Genomic DNA, 25,918 nt, shown 5'->3' with positions numbered 1-25,918 from the left:
TGTGTAAATCTGTTCATTGATTGTTTTACTCCAAACCAGAGAGCAACAGCAGCTTCACAGAACATCCACGGCCACCGCTAGGGTTTGAACTCAGACAAAAAGCAATAAAGGGGATCAGGAACTACAAATGGCAGCTTGGAATTAATTGTTGAGTTTAACAATGTAGCAAAGTTCTTCTATTGACCCTTCCTATTAGCAAGCGTTGGAACCTTGCATGAAGCCAACTGATTCATCAGTGTGTGAGGCTGCTTACCTCCATCTTAGGTGCAACTGGGGTTGGAGTACTATAAATGAAAACAGATAAAGGTTAAAGATATAGTCTTCCCTTAATCAATATTCTGATTTCTCAGAAACATCTCAGTAGTGAGGGCAGGTGTATCAGTTTTAAATCATTGTGTTTTCTTGAGTCTAAATAGTCACCACTGTTGGGACATCAAGCTTTGTATATGTGCATAAGGAACCATTTACAGTCTAAAAGAGCACTTTTTGGTAAGTGAATGAGCTATGAAACTTATGCTTTTTGAGTGGATAAAAGTACACTCTTTAGTAAAAGTACAGTCACCAATAGAGAAGTACTTCTTTCATAAGGAATAGCCTTTGTTTGCCAAACATCTACATTATTTTTGAGCGGTGGTCAGCACATCCCCAGTAACTTTGAAAATTATGAATGATTTGGACTGATTAGCTGGCATTTAACATCTGCATATTGGAGAATTTTTATGTTTCTATTAAGTGATGCCACTATTCATCCTAAACTGTTTGATCATGTTCCTTTTTTAGGATTATTTAGAAATGAAATGAGCTAACACTGAGATGCTGTCTATCACCCAGACAAGCCATCAGACCAGCAGAATTGATGATATAGAGATTACTGGATCAAACACAAAATAAATAGATCTGGGTGGTCAAAACAATCTGTTACATCAGAAGCAGAGATGCTCCCCCTAATACTGTGATACATGTGGAGAAAAACAAGACCGTATTACATTTTATTTTTGCAAGAAGATTACTTATTCATTGGTAATTCAGAGGTGATTTGCTACCATAGTCAAACTTTTGATTAAAGCACTAAACAATTGCTTCTTGTTCTGAACCAGTAAAATGAACTGAAGGCTGATACCTTGAAGAAATGAAGGATTTTCCTAATGCTGAACAGTAAACTCAGCACCAAATATGGATCCAGTTCCAGCCACTGGGAAACTGAAAAAGCATTTGGTGCTTTTCAAAGATTTCTGTGATGCATTCTATTTAGAAACAACTCCCTTAATACATTTTTCTACCCCTCTCTCTCTCTCCTCCCATTATTTAGTACTAAAAATAGTCATCAGGCTTTAGTCAGGATCAAGGAGCATTGTACTGACCAGCTTCTGCCCCAAAGAGCTTACAAACTAAATTTGCATGAGTAGAATGCCTTTACAACTGAGCAACAAATACTTGATAGAAGCAATGTTACACGTGGAGCATTGCAATTTCTGGGAGTGTAGATTCTTGATTGGGATTATATTGCAAGTCATTAGCTCATTGGTAAATTGAATGAACCTACCAGAAACCTGAAAAGAGCATTTAGTGATTAAAAGTTCTTTTCACTTTTGTAATCTGCACTTTCTGGCATAAACTCCAGTACATCACAACAAAGACTATGCTCTCATGTTTTCTGACTCAAAGAAAACAAAGTACCAGGAATCTCTCAGAAAAATCTTGTTCTTGTGCGACTTCCAGTAAAATGTTGTAGAATTATAACTGTTTGGATTACTAAGGTAGGCATCCAGCTTTTAGATGTATATCTAAACCAAGGTCAATCATCATCTTGGACTGTTCCTTAAACAGAGAAGCAGGACCAACAAATGTGGAGTATTTTGTTCTCTTTAGCCACACATGAAAAGATGTTTTTCATACAGAATTCTTTTGTCAAGTTCCCTATTCCTCAAGGCAAGTACACAACCTGATCTTTGAACTGCAAAGGAATGAATCCAGTCAGACCCTTTTGTCTCCAGATAGTATTTAGTTGAGAGCTATAAGGTACTTTCATAGGCTAGTACCTATATTTTGAAACCACAAAGCAAACTAGCTGTTGCCTTACACAAAATAATTGTTGGTTGCTATAAATGACTGATCATGAGATCATTTCCTCTACTACTGAGGTATTATGTTTGACATACAAACATCCACAGATGTGCTGAAGTGTAGGCACAGGATGCTGATGCAAGTGCCTGAGTGAAAGACTTGAGGATAGTGTTATTGCAAAAGTTAAGTGCATTTGAATTATTATGCATGCTGCCTATTTAAACCTATGCCTGGTTGGCATGTATGTCCTAGGGCAAGCATCCAATCAACTGGTAAATTGGCATCAAGCTGTCCAAATAGATGGACCTAAGACTTGGCAGCCAACAACCACTGTATGTTCAATTGTGAATATGAAGGAAAATATCCCAGCCAGGAAAACCAAAAAAGCTGTTTATCCTCATTTTATGCTTGCAGCTAGATTTATGTTCAATTAAAAATAGCTTTCCTTGCTGTGCAAGGTTTTACTTGGCCTATTTGAATCATGAAAATGCTGAACCAGGCTGCAGAGGGATTTTTTATGTAATCTTCTTTAGCGCCTAATTGTTTGGTGGAGACTGACTCTATACATCCCTCACACCTTAGATACTACTGCAATAATATTTACAGAAAATATGATTTGTGGTACCATATGGAAGCTAACAACATGTTGGTTATTAATATAATTGTAAAATGCATGTGTTATTATATTATATTATATTATATTCAAAGTTATTAATTCATTCTCTAGAACATGATTAAGACCAGACAGCCTAGTCTAGGTAAAGGTGATAAACAGGTCTGTTTTAGACAAAGGAATATGGGTTTACCTCAATTTATGTATTAGCAGTAAAGAAAGCCATCAAGCTAATCTGGCAAGGGTTATCCTGATCAGAACTCAAGAACAGAGAATTAACATGGCTCCTGCACCCCAAAGAGACTCAGGAGAGTGAATCTGCAGTAATCCTTCCTAACTTGTAAGAAAAAAGCATCCCTTTAGGGATATGAAGGGAGAGAGACTCTTTATCCTTCACTTTAGGACACAAAGAATCCAAGCGATTTGATCTTGGATGAGTCATGGTCTGGCTGACCAGCAAAAGGCTGGAAAGCCGACTGAGGGAGAGAAGCCATCTTGAACAAATGACTATCTTGCTAGATTAAGTTTTAAACTATTAGATGTATATTTTCCACTTTTTATTTGCTTGCAACCTTTCTCTCTTACTAGATATCAGTTAATCCATGCTCTATAGTTAACTAACTTGTTTGGTTTTGATTATAAATCATCCATGCTGTGTAAGTTCAGTAAAAAGTGTGTGCTTCTAGAAAGCTGACAAGTTGAGATGTTTAACTGTGTCTGAACCGGGCTGTGAGGGTCCAGTGAGAGAGGTTGGATTTGGGAGGGAAAAATTTGAGACTGGAATGGTACTAAAGCTCAACCTGCAAGAGGTAAGCAGGTTGGGCAAAGCCAGGGTGAGGCTTGTGGGCTGCTAGGGTCAGAGCTCTGGACCAAAGCTGCAGAACTACAAGACACCGAGGGTTATTAGACAAACAGTAACCAAATCCCTTACTGGCCTGGGACCCCAAAAAAATCTGAGTCTCCTTACATTGCAATGGCTAAAACAGTCTTCATTGCTTGGCTGGCTTGGTAAGGTATCCAGCATTTCTGGAGGATTCTGCATGCTAACAGCATCCATGATACTTTGTCAAACACCACCCATAAAAATTAAACATATTACTTCAGTTTAACATTTATTTACACTTAAAGTGCAACTCCATAACGATGGAGGAGTTGAAAGTGAGTTGGTAAACATTAAACATCTCTTCACAAATGATGATATCTTTTGTTCTTGCTATTTGGCATGACTACTGCAATGAATAAGAGTTAAAGCTCCACCTTGCAAGCAAACACTGCCCTCATCACAGCAGTCAAAAATTGCCAATGTTTTATTGGAAATTGCAAATGACTGCGGAGATGTGAATGGGATATCTGGGAATTAGATTATGCGGGGGACTATTAGTAAAATAGACAAAACATTTCGCTTCTTGAACTCTGGTTGGAATTGAGACCACATTTCCCATTCCCAGATTTGGGAAACATGGGCAGAGGCTGGAAGGCAGAAGCTGATATAAGTGAGCATGTTAGAAGAAGATGGTGGGCGGGATAGTGGTTGTCTCTTTATGTTGATTCAAGGGGCTGGGAAACCCACACGAGAGCTCTCAGACCACTGACTGGTGGAACATTAGTGGAGGAATTACACTGAAGCCCTATGGCTTGTTCTCCCTTCTCATAGTTCATTTTCCTCCACAATGCCCTATTAAATGTCTAGGTCTAGGTCAGCTACAATGTTAACTTTTCTGAAATTTACAGACTCTCTAAGAATACATTGTACCAAAACACAGCTCCCCTTAGGTTTTGAAGGCCATCACTTGAAGATGTTACACAATCAAGACAGCAACATGGAATGAAGGGCAATTTCAATATTAAAATTAAAATGGAAAAGCTAAGTCTCAATGTTATGAGAGATCTGCTATAATGACATGAAAATGTAAAAATAGGTTAAATGTTTTCATTATCACCAAAACTTAAACATATATATTTATTGTGTAATTCAAATCAGGAAATATCTACAGGATAGTATCCAGATAATATATTCACAAATTATAGCAGTGCACTTTTTTTTTTAAAGGAGTATTCACACTTTTCTGTGAATGCCTTCAGTTACATAGGAAGGACCCTTTACTTTCTTTGGTCAGCTTTTCTCCAGCTTTGTCCCTTTATCTGAGGCTTTTTATAGCTCTTCTTTCATTTCCTTATAGGCCTTTCCTGGCAGGATCTAAGCTTCAACTTAGTGTGACAGCCATTATCTTGGCCAACACAAGGAATTGAAGAGGGGACCTCCGGAGCTAAAAGCACAAGCTGCTACAGCTTTAGCTAAAGAGATGTTCCAACATAGAACTGTAACAGATTTACATGCACACACACACGGTTACATTATTCTTTTAAAAATGGGAGGTGACTGGTTAATTCAAAGCCAACATTGCTGTATTTCTGATCCAGAAATTGTCACTATGTGTTGGTCACTCACTGTCTTCTAAAAAACTGATTGTAAAGAAACTCAGAGGCAGCTATGTCACAATTTAAACTACTTTGAAAAATTTGAAGTTGTTTATCTAGACAAAAGGGATTAATTTCTGCTTTTAACAAACCATAGATTATAAATTACATGAAATAGTGTATACATTGTACCTGAACAACACTAATATGTACGTTAACTCAGCTACGTGTTCCAGCTTGGTAATCAGATCTCCAAGTCAATTCCTCAATTCTCATTACTCTCAGACACATATGTAATTCTTTAGATCTTAAGCTTAAATCAATATGAATAAACCATGTCCCATTCTTAGTTTAACATCATAGCTACTTCTGCTATGCACATTAAAAGTCTAGCCAGCATGGATTTTACCACTACCACTGTTTATTTTTTTAACCTTGAAAATCATCCAGCGAATTTTGGTTATATTGATGAACAGGCATTTTCCATCAATATTAATAAAAATTACATGTATACACTAACTTGGTCATTTTAAAGATGCTTTAAAAAGAACAAAGTCAGTCAAAAACCAGTAGGATAGCACTTCAATCTCCCTGGACACGCAATACCAGACCTTAAATACCTTAACTGAGGCCATGCTTCAACAAAAAACAACTTCAAAAACAGACTTTAACAAGAAACTGCAGAACTGGAATTAATTTGCAAACTTGACACCATCAAATTAGGCCTGAATAGAGACTGGGAGTGGCTGGGTCACTACAAAAAAGTAATTTTGCCTCTGTTGACACTCATACCTTCTTGTCAACTGTTGGGAATGGGCCACATCCACCCTATCTGAATTGGCTTTGTTAGCACTAACCCCCCACTTGGTAAGGGAACTCCCATATTTTCATGTGCTGTATATTTATACCTGCATACATGGAGTGAAAAAAAAAGTATCTGATTAAGTGGGTTATAGCCCATGAAAGCTTATGCCCAAATAAATGTGTTAGTCTCTAAGGTGACACAAGGACCCCTCATTATTTTTGAGGAGATAGACTAACATGGCTACCCCTCCAAAACCAGTGAAATACTAATATGCCAGAAAATTTAAATAGACAAGATTGGAGCTAATAGTACTGAGCTAATATGTCAGAACATATAATTTAACTGAAAAAATTAGTCTTATTTTGCTCACGAATGCCCATGAATAGAATAGATTTTTTCAGATTAACAAATTAGAATTTTCTGAACAATTTTTTGGGAGGATTTTCTATCACTGACTTCACAGTGTTTGATACAAAGGGATTTCATGTGGGCGTTTAACTGTGAAGAGTTCAACCACACCCTTTACTGATAAGAATCCATTCCCTGTCACGCTCTCACACATGGACAAGTGCAATAGTAAGATTTATGATATTTCTTAAATTATGTATTATCATAAATAAATGAAATACTACAGTGACTTAAAAATATTTGCAAACTATAAAATATACAAATTGAGTAGGAACAGTCATTCAGAATTAGAAGATCATAACCCACAGTTAAGATTTAGATTTATAAACCCTGTTTTCTGTAACAGGCTAACCAGATGATATGTCATGAATATATATAAATGTTTGGCGTGAGAAAATAATCAGTCCCAAAATAGTATACATCACCAAACAAAGCTATTACACATTCCACCATGTGAAGAATAAAGGTTAATAATCCAGTGTCAACAATGATGTACTATATACAAATGCTGGTAAAAATGATATACTAATGGAACCACCATAAAGTAAAATGATTCTTCCCGTCTACCTTGGTACAGAATCTTATGATAACATTTCTTATTTGAACAAGCTGGATGTGTTTAACAGATGAGTATGAATTTATGGGACAGTAAATGCAATAATGAAAGCGAAATATAATGCTGGTAGATCAGTAACATTACCTGCACAAATTGCACATTATTTTCTACATTTCAATGTCATGATGGGGTGATTTTTTCTTCTTATGCTATTAACAATTGCTTAATTGAATACAAGAGTAAGGACGGGTGAAAAATAAAATTATTTTTACTCTTAACACAAGGATTAAAGATTAATTCACATGTTAACTACATATAATTTAATTGGATTTGTAATATTTCAGGACTGTTAAAAATCCACATTGTAGATTTTTGAACTGCAATATCCAGCATAGTCATGAAAGACAGCATTTAGGTATAAACTGTATTACACTTCAGTTGTTATCTTAGTGAAATCATTAAGCTCCCATTCATTTAATTATATTAGCCACATGCATACTGCTAAAACTACTAAACCAAAGGCTTCAATCTGCTACATAGTAAGCAGAAGCATTGAAACAGATAGATTTGCATTGTGCACTAAATGTGGGATTTGATTCTATATTCCATTACAAGTTATGAACTTTCCAGTAAAGCTTCTATATGGTTTTGTTCCCAAAGAGTGAAGCTGAATGCAAGGTAAGTTAAACAAGAGAAACTTTATTAAAGCCTGTGGACTTCTCTTTCCATGTGGCTGAGCTGTCCTTTAACCTAACTCCCTGCATTCCGTATTCCTCCGGTGACATTTCAGTTCCACTGACCATGATATATCTTCCCTGTTTTACAAACATTTTAATATAAAATTAAACACAAAATACACCTCTACCCTGATATAACGGTGTTGTAGGGAGCCAGGGTGGCTTCCCTCCGAGCCTGAGGGGAAACCGCCACGCTCTCAACCGGAGGGGGCGGGGTCAGGCCAAGTTTGTTCCGACCCCAGCGATGGGAGGGGCGGAACAGAAGGTACAAAGGGCGGGGCCCTTTGCTCAGTCGGGGCAGCACAATGGGGGGAGGCGGACGCAGACTGCACGCTGCTCCCTTCCGACCTGGCTGCCAACCCTGGCGAGGCGCGGGACCAGCGGAAGTCCGAGCAAGAGGACGGACGGGACTCCCCGGCGCCGAGTGCTCCGAGGGACAGGAGGAACCGGAACCGGTGGAAGAGCTGGAGCTGCCAGCCGCGGTCTATCCGGCCGAACCTAAACCAGGCTTATGAGTTGTGAGGAGCATCCGTCTTCAGGGTCAATAGGTTCTCCTGTCCTCAAAATATGATTCTATCCTGCACACTCAACTAATCTTTAATTTGAAAATATGGTTCTGATTGTTTCTAGATTGTGTTTCTATTGGCTATAGGTGTACTGATGGAACCCACCCCCAGTTCAAAACCATAGCCAGAAGCTCTTTCTATTTTGTTCAGTCCCTGACTGGGGTCTGCTGGCATAAGTGACTGGCTGCTTCTGCAAAAGAGCTACACCCAATCCTCTCTGATGCATCACACTGGAGTGGCAGTCTCTCTCCTGGCTGGACAGGGGCATCCATTATCATTTGTTTCAGCATGTCAAATGCTTGCTGTTAGGGACCTGCCCAGTCCCTCTCAACATCCTGCCTTGTGAGCTGACAGACACTTGTACAGGAGCTGACATATGGGTTCCTCTATTGCAGCCAAGTGTGGACAGAAAGTATCTCATTCCTATAAAAGCACTGTACCCCTTCAGGAGTGCAGGAACAAATTGTATAAGGAGTGCTGAGAGCCACTGAACCAAACTGTAAATCCTGTATATGATGAAAACCACTTTAAGCCAGGGGGTGCAGCACACTCAGAACCCCTGATTCCAGCACCTATGTACCCCTTTCACATTTACTAGAGCTGGAATGTCTGATTGTCTTCATTTTGATGGGATCGGCTCTCCATCCCTCTGTTGTGAGCAGATGTTTAATGTATGTCACCTCATGCTGTTTGAGTCACATTTTATCTACATTCAGTTTTTATGTTCTTGTCCCTGCATCACTGTAGAAAAGCTTGTCATTTCCTGTCATGGTCTCATTCAGCTTCTGTATTATGGCTTCTTTCACCTACAATGAGGATATCATCTGCAATTTTTTTCACCCCAAGGAGTCCTTACAGCACTTGAGTCTTTTCTGGAACACTTCTGGCACAGCATGCATAGCTATCTGTAGCGACCAATTGTTGCACAGGTTGTCAGCATACTGACTCTTTAACCAGACCTATGGGTCAAAACCCATTCCTCACACCATAGACCATACAGGTTCTGGATTAGGAAAGTTCTAGCAAGATTTGATCTATTGTGAGCAGTGGATATTTTCAATGCCGGTTTCAGTGGCTTTGGGTCTATGCAGATGAACATACCTGATGACATCTTCACCACCACCTGGCTGCACTAGCCTCTACAAGCCCTATAATACTCCTGCTCCACACACTTTTGAACTCCTGGACTACATAGTGCCATAAGACACTCTTTGCATGCTTACTACCAGATCGGAGCCATGATTTGTATGGCTGTATTCCCAAGAGAGGTCTGGGGTGCTTACCATCCACCACCACAAACTCCAATTGGTACCATCTGTTACTTCTCAGATTAGTTACAATGAGGTCACATTTTCCTTTGGGTTCCACTGTGTTCTCATTTTACATTATGACTGCCCTTTGTAATGGGTGTGTGCAAGTCCAACTCACCCTGAGAAATCACTGCACAGGAGACCTCAGTATTCAGCTGAAATCACAAAAGGTGGGTTCCTATTAACATGGTTCCATGAATGGAGGATGGGACTATCCCTTGTTGTTTCTTGACCTGACCGCTTGAACTGATATGCCCTCTGAGCCCAGGAGTCTCTCATGATGTTACCACTGCTGTCACAGGCCACTGGATCGCACCCACCCACTCCTGTAACAACCCCCTGATTTATGTATGAGTTACTGAAGTCCTCAAATCATGATTTAAAGTCTTCAAGGTGCAGAGAATCCTCCAGCAAGTGACCCGTGACCCACACTGCAGAGTAAGGCAAAAAAAAAACCCAGGGCCTCTGTCAATCTGCCCTGGAGGAAAATTCCTTCCTGACCCCAAATATGGAGATCAGCTAAACCCTGAGCAGGTGGGCAAGACTCACCAGCCAGATACCTAAGAAAGAATTCTCTGTAGTAACTCAGATTCCACCCCATCTAAAATCCCATCACAGACCATTGGGCATATTTACTGGTAACAGTCAAAGATCAGTTAATTGCCAAAATTAGGCTATACTATCATACCATCCCCTCTATAAACTTATTAAGCTTAGTCTTGAAGCCAGATAGGTCTTTGGCCTCCACTACTCCCCTTGGAAGGCTGTTCCAGAACTTCACTCCTCTGATATTTAGAAACCTTCATCTAATTTCAAGTCTAAATTTCCTGATGGCCAGTTTATATCCATTTGTTCTTGTCCACATTGGTACTGAGCTTAAATAATTCCTCTCCCTCCATGGTATCTATCCCTCTGATATTTATAGAGAGCAATCATATCTCCCCCTCTTCAAGATGGTTCAACCTTGCCACATTCCTTATAATACTGTCCTACTTGGGGCATCTTCTCCTTTACCTGCTCATGCTGTCTCACACAATAAAAACATCTTGCTATGTTTATGGAAACCAACTGCTTTCCTTTCCTGTTGTCTCACCCCAACATGTAGTCCTGGGGATGTGATGCGCCTTCTAGGGATTTCATCTTTCCCCTCAAAGCTTCCACTGCATGCCTCATATCTAAGCATCTGTTTAATGTGAGATCACCTTCCCAGAGCAAGCGCTCCCAGAGGGGATGATCCCAAGTGCCACAGACCATCCTGTCCCAAATTAGGGAGTCTGTCAAGACTCCAACATTGCATGTAGCAGCCAGTGTTTGTAAGGCAGTAGCATGGAGTCTATCCCCTCCCCTTTAGATTGTTCTCTAGGGAAAAGCCTGTGTCACTCCACAGTTTTGTCCTACTTTGGGGACCAATAAGTCCCTGGGGCTCCTAGGATTGCTCGGAGGCTTGAGGCAGTGTGTGGTTCACAGCGGTGCAGATCTCTCTGCCTTGCTCCCCAAGAAGGTAAACTAATAGTTTTAATTTCCTGTTCTTGCTGTCCTCCTGCATGGCCAGGTCTGTGTACAGCTCAAACTCCTCCTTCCACCAGCTACATCACTGGACTAGGTTTGTGTCTGCAAAATCCAGACCACATTACATGACTCATTCTGCCAGCTGCTACACTTCAGAGAATTCCCTGATCAGACATTGCCACCAGATTTTATTTACAAAGAATGAAGCTGAAGCAGGTAAAATTGAACAACTGGAACTTTATAAACCCAGTGTCCAGCTGGCTGAGTGGCTTCCAACATAACTCCCCTCATTTGCCGTTCCCTTGGTTTCCCATCAATAGCAGTGCCTCCAGGGAATGTACCCTCTATGACTCATGACTCCAGTTCCACTGATCATTTTACATTAGGCATAGAAAGAACAGTTTTGATATTTCATTTTTGTACAGCTGTAATTAAGGTATTTTAGTTTTCGAATAATTAAAATTCTAAATTAGGTAGTTCTGTGGTAGGCTGTAGTCCTAAAAGCCAAGTCAGTCCCCCAGGTACAAAGGTGTTTGTTTAGAATATTTCATCAGTATGGCCTTTTCTGCCCTGGCCTCAGTATGGTACAATGTATCATCAAACCAAGCATACAGGGGAATTATTATGCATTTTAAATACATCTTTATAACCGATTTAAATATCCTTTAGCTGTATTTTTAACATCCCCTCAATTTGGCTTATCATCTGAATAAGAATGTTGCATCATCTCAAGCAAAGTCTGTAAACACATTTAAAATATGTATATATACATTAAGCAGATTCCAGAGATTTACAGAGACAAGGAAGTCACTAAATCTTCCTACAGTAGAGTGATATGTTGTGATCCATTAAAAAACACCTTGACATATTTACATGAATAATAAAGCCAATTAGTTGTTAAAATGCCCATTCTCCAGATTCACCTGATGTAAACTGACAAGTCATTTTTCCTAATTTCCAGTATCAACAAACTAAAAACCGTAACCTTCCATTTTTAATTAAGTAATACACCTATAATGTTCCATCGTGTATGTGTAATGTGTATGCTGAGAGTTTAGTAGAATCTCATTAAAAATAACTTTCACATTAAAGAATAAATGAATGTGCACTGAAAAAAGGACAAGCTATTAACATGAAGATAAAGAGATGTAAAATCATGGTGGTACTTACCACTGTGAAATTCATAACCTTCAAAATCCAAATTGTCATTGCTAAGTTAACAATCATGGTAACCAACAGCAGAAGGACAAAGAAGTATAAGCACCTCTTTCGCCATCCATAAATTCCCACTGGATAAAGTTGTGGATTTTCAATCCTTGGTAGGCTGTTCTGCTGTGTTGCCAGTATATACTGTTCTCGTGTCATCTGGGGGAAAAGAAAATAAATGTAAGAAAATGAAAAATCGTCATTTGATAGATTTTATTCTATGAAGATTATCTGAATAGGTTTCCAAAATCATCATATTACAGCCACTGAACTGTGTTAAAAAAAATTGCATTGAGCCAAATTCTACTACACCAATTTGTTTGAGCTAGGCTTTTAGTACCCATGTTGTGATTTTTAGCTATTTGCTGCTCCATGATATAAAGCATTCTTTTTCTTATTATCATGGATTATAAAGTGACTAATAGAGTAACAGATGTGATTATAACCAAGTCAGGCTACAAGTTTCAGTAGTATGTGGAAAATATGGGAAAATAGGAGAAAAATGTAGAAATGAAAATAGACCATATGTGCTCGTCTCAAATACTATATTATAGGCTTCTTCATAGATGAGTGTGTCACGGAGATTTTTGAAAGGTAAGTCATTCGTATCTTTAAATATGGAAAGAGAAAAATAGTGTCATGCTTTGGCTTATAACGATTTTACAAGTGAAATTCTCACTGTTTTATCATGTATGCATCTTCTTACATATATTTTATCCCATAGAAAAGCATGCATTATAAGAACATTAAGATTACAAAATAAATCACTCAGTCAATAAGTGCCAAACTTTCCCAGGCAACCTTAAGTCTTCCCCTTTGAGCATAAGAGTTACTATAGTGTTTAATTATTTGTTCACAATTTTTCTTCAGGACCCTTCCATCATTCAGTGTTCAGGTTGGACAGTACACTGTGAATGAGGCAGCTCTCTGTTGTTTTAATCCTTACTGCCTAATTTAGGGACATTTTCCACATTTCAGGACAGACTCACACACTAAGGTCAGGAGAGACAATTACGATTGTCTAGTCTGACCTCCTGCACAACGCAGGCTACAGAATCTTACCCACCCACTCCTGCAACAACCCCCTAACCTATGTCTGAGCCATTGAAGTCCCTGAGCATGTGGGTAAGACTCACCAGCCAGACACCTAGGAAAGAATTCTCTATAGTAACTCAGATTCCACTCCATCCAACATCCCATCACAGGCCCTTATGTGTTTTCAGTTACCAAGGTGTGAATATAGATTTACATCAATGTAATTGCATAAAACTACAGCACCCCTGTAATGTAAATATAGTTAACTACCACCTCTGTGGGAGGAAAATTATGTTGTTAACAGGAGGAGCCCTCCCATTGCCATAATGCTGTCTATAGTGGGGTTAGGTCGGTATAACTGGATCACTCAGGGGTGTGGATTTTTCAACCCCAAGTGACCTATTTATACCAATGAAAGTGTGTAGTGTAGACACTCTTGGTCAGGTCTATGTGGAAGGATCTTCCCTGCTGTTTTCCCCCCCGCACCTGCTTGATGACCCTGTTTACTGCTTACATGCAAATTAAGGCAAGCACACATTCCTTCCTTTGTTTAAGACTGACCTGATGTCTACCTAGACAGGACTGTGGGGTTTGGAACATGTATGAATATAATCATAAAGGCAAATCTTAATTTCGCATGCAATGTTACCACACATTTTATCAAGACAATACAGACTGGCAAATTGTGGAGTTTTCAAATGATACCTTACAAGACATACCTTGTTCAAAGATAAAATAGTGTGTTGAGTGTCAGTGCAGTGGTGTATTCTGTCACAACATCCAACTCAGTAAAGGAACCCTACCTCCATCCAAATGAACACTCATACATCTGGATGATATTCCATACTCTTCTTCAGAGACTGAAAATTCTACTCACATTACAGTGGGCAGTTAACCTGATCTTTTAACACCTACAGGCCCCAGGCAGGATTGGACATTGTGCATACAGCTGTACATACAGACAGACATGCAGTCATTATGAAGGAAGATTAGTGAGTGTTACAAAGAAAAGGGACGGAAATGGGAAGGGTTGTGAGCATACCCTATACTTATAATGTGAAATACCATGAGGATCAATCATTTCTTATTTTAGCAGTAGAAAGGTAAAAGAAAAGTTAACTGTGCCCACTATACTTCAGCCATCTGTATTAAGTCAACAGAATGTTGTGGGATGTAGCAAAGAGCCCTTTTTTAAAGCTCAGTGATCATGGGCAAATATAACACTGATGTACGCAGGTCATTCTCAAGCAGGATTGAACCTGGGACCTGTGAAGCTAAATGCATGAGCTTCTACTGCATGAGCTAGAAGCCATATGACTCTTAGCTAAGGCTGTAGAGCAGACTCAAACTATAAGTGGTCTCGGTGCCACTAGATGGGACAGAACACCACACCCAGGTGGTGTGTGGGTTACACAAAAACCATATTTAAACCTTTATAACACTACCAAATCAAAATGGATTATCAGTAGGCTACCAAAAGGCATAGTCTTTAGATCCCATATATGTCCTAGGAGTCAAGGTTCTAATACAAATCAATGAGGTGTCATAGCTATTACCCCTCCCCCACACCCCAAAACCCCCTCTACCAATAACGCAAAAAAAAATCCAGTATAACCTGCCCTACCAAAGAATGTCTAAGTGGTTTTGATTCTTCATGACTATATAAAAGGGAAAATGCAAAGACATGGTCCATAAAAAAACCCAGATAATTCACTTAGCCCAACTGAACAAAGTAAAAAAGGTTACAAAAAACATTTTCAAATATATTGATTTCAACTACAACATAGAATAATAAAGTGAGCACTGTACACTTATTTTATTACAAGTATTTGCACTGTAAAAAGAATAGTATTTTTCAATTCACCTCAAACTGTAGTGTGATCTTTATATTGTTAAAGTGCAACCTACAAATGTAGAATTACTTTTTTTTTTTTTTTTAAACACAACTACACTCAAGCACAAAACAATGTAAAACTTTAGAGCCTACAAGTCGAAACAGGAAGGGGAACACAAATGTTTAGCATACCTGGCACATAAATCCCTTGCAACACCAGCTACAACTGTACCATCCGAACGCCTGTTCTCACTTTCAGGCAACATTGTAAACAAGAAGCAGACATTATCTCCAGTAAATGTAAACAAACATCTTAGCGATTGGCTGAACAAGAAGTAGGACTGAGTGGACTTGTATGAGGTGAATTGAAAATACTGTTTTTTTTAAGCAGTGTTCAGATTCTTTAAAGAGGCCTTTTTGTTGTTTTAAAGAATGGGAGGGGACAGGAACAAAAAGGAAAAAGTTTCAAATGTAATACCCTGTGATGTGGGGATAGATCCCTGTACTTGGACTCCTGATTTCACAGCTGGCAGTGTGAAGCTCAAACTATGGTGGTGGGGGCCAGTCACTGCAGAGGACCCATTAAGACATACGTAGTCCTCAACAGCAAAATTTTGGCAGCTCAGCTTCTGCTTCCTGTTTCATAGAATATTAGGGTTAGAAGAGACCTCAGAAGGTTATCTAGTCCAATCCCCTGCTCAAAGCAGGACCAATCCCCAACTAAATCATCCCTGTGGGTGCTCCAGCCCCCAAGCACCTACAGAGTCGGTGCCTATGCCTCCCCCTCTGCAACTTGAGACCACTGCTTCTTGTTCTGTCATCTGCCACCACTGAGAACAGCTTAGATCCATCCTCTTTGGAACCCCCCTTTAGGAAGTTTAAGGCTGCTATCAAATCCCCCCCCCCTTGCTCTTTTATCCAGACTAAATAATCCCAGTTCCCTCAGCCTCTCCTCATAAATCATGTGCCCCAGCCCCCTAATCATTTTCGTTGCCCTCTGCTGGGCTCTCTCCAGTTTGTCCACATCCCTTCTGTAGTGGGGGGGGGGGGACCAGAACTGGATGCAACACTCCAGTTTCATTCAGCCTTCCCTCCACTTAAGGCTGATGATGATTACTGCTGGGGCAGGGACTTTCTGCTGCTCCAGTTTTCCCTCTATTCCACAGCCCTGAGTGCAGGCAGCTGGAAGTAGGGGAAGTAGGAAAGGAGAGATTACAAGAAGGAAATAGAGATGGCCACAGAATCTCCCAAAAAATATTCCTGCGGCCTCGCTGAAGCAGCACTGAACTACAAACCAGCAGCCCATAAATTCTTTCAACTTTTCCAGTGACTTAATCTATACCTTTCCTGCTATGAATTATTAACTAAAAAGGTCTCATACTCCTACTTTAGAGGAAACAAATTATCATTTACTAATAGATAAAATCCCTGAAACCAGAAGGGAGCAGAGTTCAGGTTGATGTTGAAACCACAACTAATTTCCAGACTTAAGGTTTTGAGATACCAGTACAATGGCCTTATTTTCTGACTATCAAACTTTTTAAACCTTTACCTTCAGATGTTCTGACACTTAAACCGGTGAGCATTTTTTTTTTAAATTACAGAATTATTTTCTGTTTAAAGCTTTAATTCTATCAAAGTTATTTTAAAGCAATTTTAGAGAGATTGTGAACTTTTAATGACAAGAACTAAGTATAGACATTTCCTTGACATGGGTGGAAAAAAAATATACCTGTATCATCACTTTTAATAATAGTTCTATCACAAGGGAAGAATTTGTTGATTCAGTGTGACCATTTTGTGCAACTCGGTATTTTGTTTTCACTTTTTTGTCTAACGGAGCATTCGTAATATTAATAGGTATCATTACAGAATTCCATCATAGTACATTTACTAAATGTCTAATAATTTGCAGAGTATTTACAGAGTCTTCCAAAATCACTAGCTAGCTTTATTTACGCTTTTAGGCATCGTGCAGGATCATCAACATCTTTAAAACACATGTAAGCTTCAAAATGTTTACTTTAATCCACAAACGATTTTTTAAAAATCCATCAAGTAAAATCTATTTCCACACCCAAATTTTGCTACATTCACAAGCTGTGAGAATTCAGAACCTAATCTTGCAAATTAAGTATGCCGCATACGCCTAGAGAGATAAAATAGATATCCAAAAATTGAGTGAGTTTTGCTACCTGTATTAGGATTTTAACAAACCACAGTACACTGCTTACAGATCTTGAGCATTTAAGATTTAATCTCAATGACCTTTAAGTAATTTTTTTTTAATTCAAGCACTGAATGAAAAATGTTAAAGGAATAAAAAGCATATATAAAATATGACAGTAGTCAAACCAAACAATGATATAGGCTGACAAGGGACCTCCAAGCAATCAGGTGACCTGTAATGGAACAGGTTTTTGTGTGGTGTTTTCTACCAAAGCAGACAATGAACCAAGAAGAGAAAATATAGTTACTAAGATGAAACTGCTCACATGGGCATTTAGTGTGAAAGAGAAAAGCAAAAACAATTTGCTCTTAACCAGCCATAGCAGCTCAGCAGAACTATTTCAGGACATTAGACAGGTAATTTGCCAGAACCAGCTGGCTTTCCTCACTCACCCTGACAGTAACATGCCCTCTAGCCAGGCAGCCCAGGCTGTGGGCAGCTCTCTTTTGTGTGCGACATGTCAGCAAGTTACTCACTCTTTTTCCAATTTGTACAAACATGTGACATTAAAAAAAACCTTACAGATGAAATATTACTTTAGGTTTTCTTTACAGTCTTTAGCTGGCAATCTACCATGTGTAGTGTAACGTGGGTCTCACAGAAGTAGATGCTGCATAGGCACAACAATAATTTCTTATGCTGAAGACTCTAAAGCAGGGGTCGGCAACCTTTCAGAAGTGTGCCGAGTCTTCATTTATTCACTCTAATTTAAGGTTTCATGTGCCAGTAATACATTAACATTTTTAGAATGTCTCTTTCTATAAGTCTATAATATATAACTAAACTATTGTTGTATGTAAAGTAAATAAGGTTTTTAAAATGTTTAAGAAGATTCATTTAAAATTAAATTAAAATGCAGAGCCCCCCGGACCAGTGGTTAGGACCCAGGCAGTGTGAGTGCCACTGAAAATCAGCTTGCATGCCGCCTTCGGCACTGGTGCCATAGGTTGCCTACCCCTGCTCTAAAGCATAAAATATACACATTCTAAAACTGTCTGAAATTATTGGATAAGATCAAAAATGAAAACTTTTGGTGAGGTGGGTTATATGAAGAGAATTATTAATGGTATAATCAGTGGCTCGCCTTTCTCTTGCATCTCTTGTAAAAGGCATTACATGTAAAATGAATTTACTCAGAAAGATTTTAAATGACAAACAGATATATGCAGAGCTCTTGCTGTCACTTCCAGTTTGCATAGTGCATGCTAACTTAGGTTTCCTTTGTCACCCAAGGGCTTAGACTTCGCTAAGAGACTTATAGAATGTTAATATATTTTCTGGTAATCAGGATCATAATACTGGCCAGTGACTATCACCTATGACAGAACAGGCAACACTAGATTGAGAGGGTAGTGAACATTGCTTTCTTAAATAATTAAACACTGGAAGGGAAAATAGCTTCCCTTGGCATCATCAAAAACAGACGTTAACCACATATTTTATATTATATATAAAGACTAATTAGACCTAAGCACAAGGGAATTGGTATTGACATTCTGTTGGTAAGAATAAAAAAAGTGTTAGCTCATACATGCCTTGTCCTTATTAAAAGGTACACTATTTAAATTATATTATCGATATAGAAAAACACTATTTTACTTGCAGCAGGTTAATGGTGTGCTACTACAATGCCTTACTACAGGGCATAGAGCAGGGGTAGGCAACCTATGGCACGGGTGCTGAAGTCAGCACGTGAGATGATTTTCAGTGGCACTCACACTGCCTGGGTCCTGGCCACCATTTGAGGGGGGGGGATCTGCATTTTAATTTAATTTTAAATGAAGCTTCTTAAACATTTTAAAAGCCTTATTTACTTTACATACAATAGTTTAGTTATATATTATAGACTTTTAGAAAGAGACATTCTAAAAATGTTAAAATGTATTACTGGCACATGAAACCTTAAATTAGAGTGAATAAATGAAGACTCGGCACACCACTTCTGAAAGGTTGCCAACCCCTGGCATAGACCTTAGTACTGAGTGTAATCCCCATTGTGGATTATTTAAAATGATCAACTATTTAAAATCAAATTAATTCTTTATTAGCGGTATTGTTTACTTTTTCATTGCACTGTTTGGTAATGAAATTGGACTTTACTGTTTAACTTTGATTATAGTAATTTTCTAACCAGTTGCATTTTCTCACTCCTGTGTACTACCATAATGCTTTTGTACCGTCAACCTGAAACAGTGAAGAGCTGTGAACTACATAAGGCCAAATTCCTGCCCCACTGCATAGTAGAAACAGGCTGCATAGTAGAGACCTAGGGTGTTGTTGTGACGCTGTGGTAGAAGGAATCCTTCTCCCCATGCAATTCCTTGCCAACAGACATCAGCTAGGGTAGCCTCCATGCCACTTGTGTCTCTATTATAAGGTGTGTGTGTGTGGGGGGGGAAGTTTGGTGGATTAACCTAGCAGTGGATTTACCCACTCTTCCCCAAATCCCCACTGTACAATGGGACAGAGACTGCTCTTCCACATAAGCTCTGCAAATCCTGCTCCACATACTGTAGTGTATGGCATTTTAAGCTCTGCTACATGAGAGTCCTACATAGGTGCAATGGAAGGAATTGGGTGTGAACTGCTTTCCTTTCTATGCCTGGGACTTCTGGGAAGTTTAAATGGGCTCTCTCATATACATTTCAAGATTTACAAGCACTGGCAGCAACTTAGCAAAATCTTCTGACTAGTTACCTGCTAGACAATGCGTCAAAGGTTGGATCACCTATGAATAATGAAGTCCTATATCTTCTATCTAATCTCTCTGATAGCCATTTCATTCTTGAGGGCCACAGTCTCTTTCCTATTCTAAGTCCAGGTAGCCAGTTTTGGCAGATGGGAACTCTACAAGGGTTGAAAAGGAGAAATCCCAGTCTGCAGTAGCCTTTCCCACATTTGCATCTTTGGCCTGTGAGGGCAACACCAAGTAGAAGTGTGTAGCAGATGCCAATGTTCTGCTGGACAGATAAACTCCACAAAACTTCTGCCAGATGGTGCATGCACACTCCCCAAAAATTGCTCCTATCTCAGACTATGCATCTGCTGTTTCTAGTATCTGAGGGTCCTTCAGCAAAGATGGAGGGTCCTTCATCAAAGTTTTCTAATAATTGACTGGCGCATGTATATTTTAGAATTACTTTTTCTTGCATATCAACCTCAAAGCAGTCCAATTCTCCCTCACACCAGTAAGCAAGTGAATTTCTTAATATTGTGGAATTATTCAGGCACATAAACATCTCCCCAAACAGTAGGGTGTCCAAGTGTTATTTTAGAAAATAGATATCACAAGAGTGTTTAAATATGCAAGCAAATCAATGCATGCTTGTGAAAAGTCAGGAAGCAAAGCAAAAATAAATATGAAAAACCTGAATTTCAGAGCTCATGGGTTTTTCTTTTCATAATTTAAGGGGAAAATGACACTCAGAGTGTAATTGTTCTCTTTCAAATCCTCAAATTTCTCCTTTGCCATGATGCCTACAATAAACTTGACAAGTTAGGCTGCTAGTGTGCTATTACCACTACCTTTCATATTTACCAATATTGTCTCATTGTTTCCTGTTACTTCCCCATCAATCTGTATCCATCTATTGTCTCTTGTCTTGTACTCAAATTGTACCTCCCCTGAAGAGCTTTCAATCATTTTATTGTGTTTGAGCATTAGCACAGTTGGATCTTGGTCCATGACTAAGTGCTATGAAATACAAACAACAAACAACAACATAAGTGGTCTTAAAACTCACCTAACTTGAAGAATTCAACATCTAGTGGTAGTGAAATTCCCTATTTTAAAGGGAAGTAAGTATCTATGCAACCAGTCAATTATTTCAGACCAAATTTAATTTTTTAAAGTGCATCTACTATACCTACTAGGGAAAAAGGCATTTTATGATACGAGCCAATTTTGAAAGAGTATTGAAAAAATTAAATGACACTACTGAAGTCAATGGTTGCTTTGCCACTGATTTCAATGGGGACAGATTTCACAACAATTGTATGCATTTGGAGAATTTGGTCCTTTCAGGGTTTGCAGAAGGAGATATATCGCCTTTGTTTTGGGACCAAGGATGACTTGTCATTCATTCTGAGTTTAGTTTGAGGCTTAGACTTGTTTTCTTGAACTGCAGGTCCGGGCGTTATGTAGCTTTTCCCCTTCAAATTCTAGCTTTTAGCCTGACCTCTACATTTCCTGAACCCCAAAAGCTGTATTTTGCCAAAGAGCTTCAGTCAGGAGGCCAGATGAATAATGAAAACAATTTGTTTTTCAAGCTCCCAGGAGACCTTTTGAGCAAATAGGAAAGGAAGCTCAAATGTCTCTCTCATAAGATGGCTTTTCTATTTAGCAATAACACTGGCCCAGAGAATCACCGACTTGGAGGAATTCTCAGTCAAAAGGCTATAAATGCAATTTTTCAGTTTAAAGCAGATCGAGCTTTTGTCAAACAAAATATTAACTTATTTTAATCAAATTTTCCTCTGACTGACTTTCCTGTTCTAAACCTCACCACATATCAGATAAGCAGTTATGTACATTGCTTGTGTTCCGAGTTTATTTTAATCATTGTTTCTATCGGGAAAGGAGAGCAAGAAAATTTTACTAAGATATTCTATAGAAGCTGCTTTGTTCCATTGTTTTCTTAAAAATTAACACAGAAAAGTGAGACTGTTGCTTGAATCAGTGCTGATGGATGTCTTTAGCTTGCTTGCATTCCTTAGCTATGGCTATTGGGTCAGGGATCCAGATGTCAGCTCAATGTTCCTTAAGTACCCGTAGCAGGAGCTGATGGAAGCTAGTCACGGGGATGAGGACTAGCTCTTTCATGGCTGAGCTACAACTCTATAACATCATGGGTTTCCCCTTTCCTACACTCTTTCCATGCTCCAAATAGAGGTGGGAAGGTGAGGGTGAGATATTACATATGTAATTTAGATTTTAAAATGTGTCCATATTGGTGATTAATAAGACATAAGTTAGGATTCAATATAAAATCTGTTCCAGCTCACCCAAAGCTCCTCTCTAAAAAAAGGGCTGGATCTCAGTCCTCTCCACATGCAAAAGTGGAGGGACTGATATCACTCTCTAAGCAGAAGTGAGAAAAGCAATTCATGGGCCTTGAATTGCTTTTCTCACTTCTGCTTAGAAACCAGGATCATCCCCTACAGTCCTGGAATACCTCAAACTCCTTTTAAAATAATCACAAGGGATGCAAGTAGGTAAGGAATGCAAGACTGGAGTTCCAGATCCCACCTAAAGACAGTATACTAAGTTGATTGGATAATTTACATGTTTGGAAGTTTAATAATTGAAATGCATCTGACTTTTCTTCTTAGCCACAGAAAAATACTTTTGACATCAGTGTCAACTGGGCTTAAGTCAGCATGTCTCTTGTGATAGTGCAATTTGCTTGGCTTTATGTTGTCAATTAGAATTCCACTTTCCTGCTAAGTCGATACAATTAGATTACTACAGAGACTTCATTACAGCCACAGGCAGGACAGCAGATGAGGTATACAATTTTCTCCCTGTGATGCCAGCACTACTAAATAGTTATTGGAACAACTGTCTATAAAAGAGGACAAATAAATGCTTCTACCTTAAATATTGTTTTCCAATAAAAGTTAGCACATCAGAAGGAAAGACTAAATAGTAAAAATGGACATAAGCTAGATGTTGCTTGCTCTTGGCATTATAACTTACTGGGAACATTTACTGCTGCTCTGTATTTAACATATATCATTATGTTTGTCATACAGTCAAATTCATGGCATGCTCACAAGAATGAATAATCATGTGATAAGTACAGGATCATAATTTTTTTTCCACTGAAGATGGAGACTCAATGCATTGAAAAGTTACTGAACAATACTGCTCTGTATTTCATTGAGTTATACTGCTCTGTATTTCATTGAGTTATATAAATGCAGGGACTCAAACACTTTGCAAACTTGAAGTTTCATAGTAATCTGTTTTTCCTAAGTTATACCTTTAATAACCAGAATAATTCCATGTTTTTCCCCCTGTACATGCAAAACTCTTTGAGCACAAAAGCTTAGTCATCTCTGTGCTTTGTTTCATACCATCTGCCTCAATACATTAACATCTTAAAGAAAGTTTAAAACCAAAAATATCCAGTGTGTTTCAATTTAATTGATTCTGGTTTTCTAAGGAACTGAAACTCAGTAGAAGCAGCAAGAAATTCAAGAAATTAAAGCAAAGCAATGGCTTTCAGTTAGAGGGTGTGACTTGCCAGAATTTTCTTTAATAATCATCCTTCAAACTTATATTGTGCCCTATCAACGTCTCTCTAGGCACAATGCAAAATTAAAATAAAACATGGGGTGTGTGTGTGGGGGGGTTATCTTGCCTCTCCGGATCCACAAGCAAAAGGTTAATTTTCCACTTCAGGGGCAGAAGTGTGGCAATATTGTCTTTTGTGCTGATTTCCCCTCTTTGAGGAGGCTTTTGGTGAAAGTTGCAGACAGGGAAGTCCCTGGCAACATGACTAAGTGAGCAGTGTTGCCATGAGAATAGTTCTAGAATAGGATTCAGGAAGGAAACTAGAGTTAAGAATGACAGACTCCTCAAGGGGAAGAATTTAGAGAACTCAAATTTAGAGTTGGGGGTAGGTGAGATCTGGATGAAGATAAAAGCAGTGAGAACCCATTGGGTTGGGGAAAGAGGACACCAAGAAAGGAGGGAAAAGACCTAGAGAAGAAACAAAGTGGGAGAGCCCAGGGGGACTACAGGAGGAAGTGGGGAGAGAGAAGAAAACTAAGCAGTATGGAATGGTGGTAAGGAAGAAGACAATGCTCTGTCTTTATTCCTCTTGTTTACAGAATTAATGACTGCCTGAGTTAAAATCTGAAACCTCAGAGAACAGTGGAAGAGAGATTGTGCAGTCACTCAGTGCACAGGCAGAGGAGAGAGGGGAAATCCACAAGACCCCTTCCCTCAGGTCAACAGGATCAGAATGGGCAATGGTGCATGACCTAAGTAAAAACATACATGGTGTTTCCCCAAGCTGGTGCATGTGTAATGCTGCCCCACTATCCCCTGGCTTGCTGGCCAAGCATCTGAGATAGGACCTCTGGATTTAAAAAGTCTGAACTAAAAGTCCCACCTCAGTTAACTCAAAGGCAGAAGCAGACTTAAAAACAAGTCCAGCAACACTGAGTAAGCCTATGTTATACATGCATGAACTTGGAGGAGCATTTGAAGGAAACTGAAGAAACAAAAGAACTGGGTATGAGAAGGAGAGATCAAGATTGAGAGGGCAAAAACCATGAAAAAGAGTGAAAATGGCATAGAAGGAAGGAACATTTTAAGTTAAAATAGAAGAAATAATGAGGCAAACTAAGGTACTTTTTATTATTTATAAATACATAGGTGCTAAAATATTATGATCTTCCACTTGCCCACACCTGTATGGTTGATACAGAGTGGGAGACAGGAGAGAAGGGATTTTCCTAGCTTATCAAAAACTCAGTTACATTGTGTTTCATATTAGACTGTTAATGATGTGGGGCAAGGATTGGGACGGCCTGTGTGTTTGTGCAGGAACTATAGCATCCTGGGACAGACACCAAGATCCCACTTTTAATGCATTTCTACAGCTTGTCTCAGCTTTCTTACCTCAGAGTAGCTGGCTCCAGGCCTAATACTACACGAAAGAAAGAGACGTTGATATAAAAGGTGACAAGACAAATCAGGTGCTCTCTAATACACATGAAGCAATTCCTTCAGCTTATGTAAGTACCAGTAGTGGTTGAGTAATCAGATCTTTTAGATAAGGGCCAAATTTAGCCCTGGTGTAAGCTAGAAGTTACATCAGGAAAGTTACATCAGGGAAGAACTTGGCATGTAGTGATTAATGAGAGTAGAAAGATCACTGTTCCTAGCTGCTTTGATTTTTTTCAAAGGAGAGAGGTATACATAAATCAGTTTGAATTCCTGTACTAAAAATTAGATCAAGTGATAATATTACTTTGTTATGCAACACTCATGCTGCATAATAAAGTGACCCAAAATTACTGCTTCCCGAGTAAAACATGCACTTCTCAGCTAAATTACCAGTATAATCCGATTTCTAAATGAAGGCCTCATATGACAGTGCCTTTCAGGGACACATCCCCAGTTGCTGTAAACTGGTGTGGCTCCATCAACTTCAATGAAGCTAGGGAAATTTACACTAGCTGATTATCTGGTCTTCATCTTTTAAGAGAACACTCTTCTTTTCTTAGTTACAGTCTCTTGTCAGACAAAGAATCTGAACCAATACCTCCAAACACTTACTAGTCTGATACCACAGCAGAAAGCCTGAGCCGCTTCAGACACTACAAAGTCAATGGATGCCATACTCTGTTCTGAGATACTGCAGTTACAATACAAAATAAGACTAGCATTTCACATACCACAATATGGTAACTGTTGAAAAAATATTGAAATTTTTAAAGAGAGTCACACTATATTGACAATATATACTATACAGTTTCTCTGTATAATGGTAGACAAATTACACACACACACACACACACACACACACACACACAATATAGAGAAACTCAGATGCAATAGGATTACAGAAATAATGCAGTACTACCTCTGTCTCCAATGCCAATTCACTTTC

The 25,918-nt window shown here is 38.9% G+C and overlaps 1 protein-coding gene and 1 long non-coding RNA gene across 6 annotated transcripts in view; one reads left to right on the top strand and one right to left on the bottom strand.

Moving 5' to 3' along the window:
- Positions 1–25,918, bottom strand: part of SGCZ (sarcoglycan zeta) — a 491,213-nt gene that overhangs the window by 356,558 nt on the left and 108,737 nt on the right. For 3 of the 5 annotated variants that reach the window (XM_039542313.1, XM_039542316.1, XM_039542315.1), the window contains exon 2: positions 12,157–12,351. In XM_039542313.1, the coding sequence (XP_039398247.1) occupies positions 12,157–12,351 (195 nt within the window). Of the gene's footprint in view, positions 1–12,156; positions 12,352–15,539; positions 15,698–25,918 lie in introns of all 5 variants that reach the window. The other 2 variants (XM_039542314.1, XM_039542317.1) reach the window with 2 other exon arrangements.
- Positions 1–25,918, top strand: part of LOC120407018 — a 90,523-nt gene that overhangs the window by 63,644 nt on the left and 961 nt on the right. The gene's annotated exons all lie outside the window — the stretch shown is intronic.

The sequence above is a fragment of the Mauremys reevesii genome, linkage group 5 (genome assembly GCF_016161935.1).
Source record: "Mauremys reevesii isolate NIE-2019 linkage group 5, ASM1616193v1, whole genome shotgun sequence".
NCBI lineage: Eukaryota > Metazoa > Chordata > Testudines > Geoemydidae > Mauremys > Mauremys reevesii.
The sequence above is the reverse complement of the archived record's forward strand: the minus strand, read 5'-3'. Positions and strand labels throughout refer to the sequence as shown.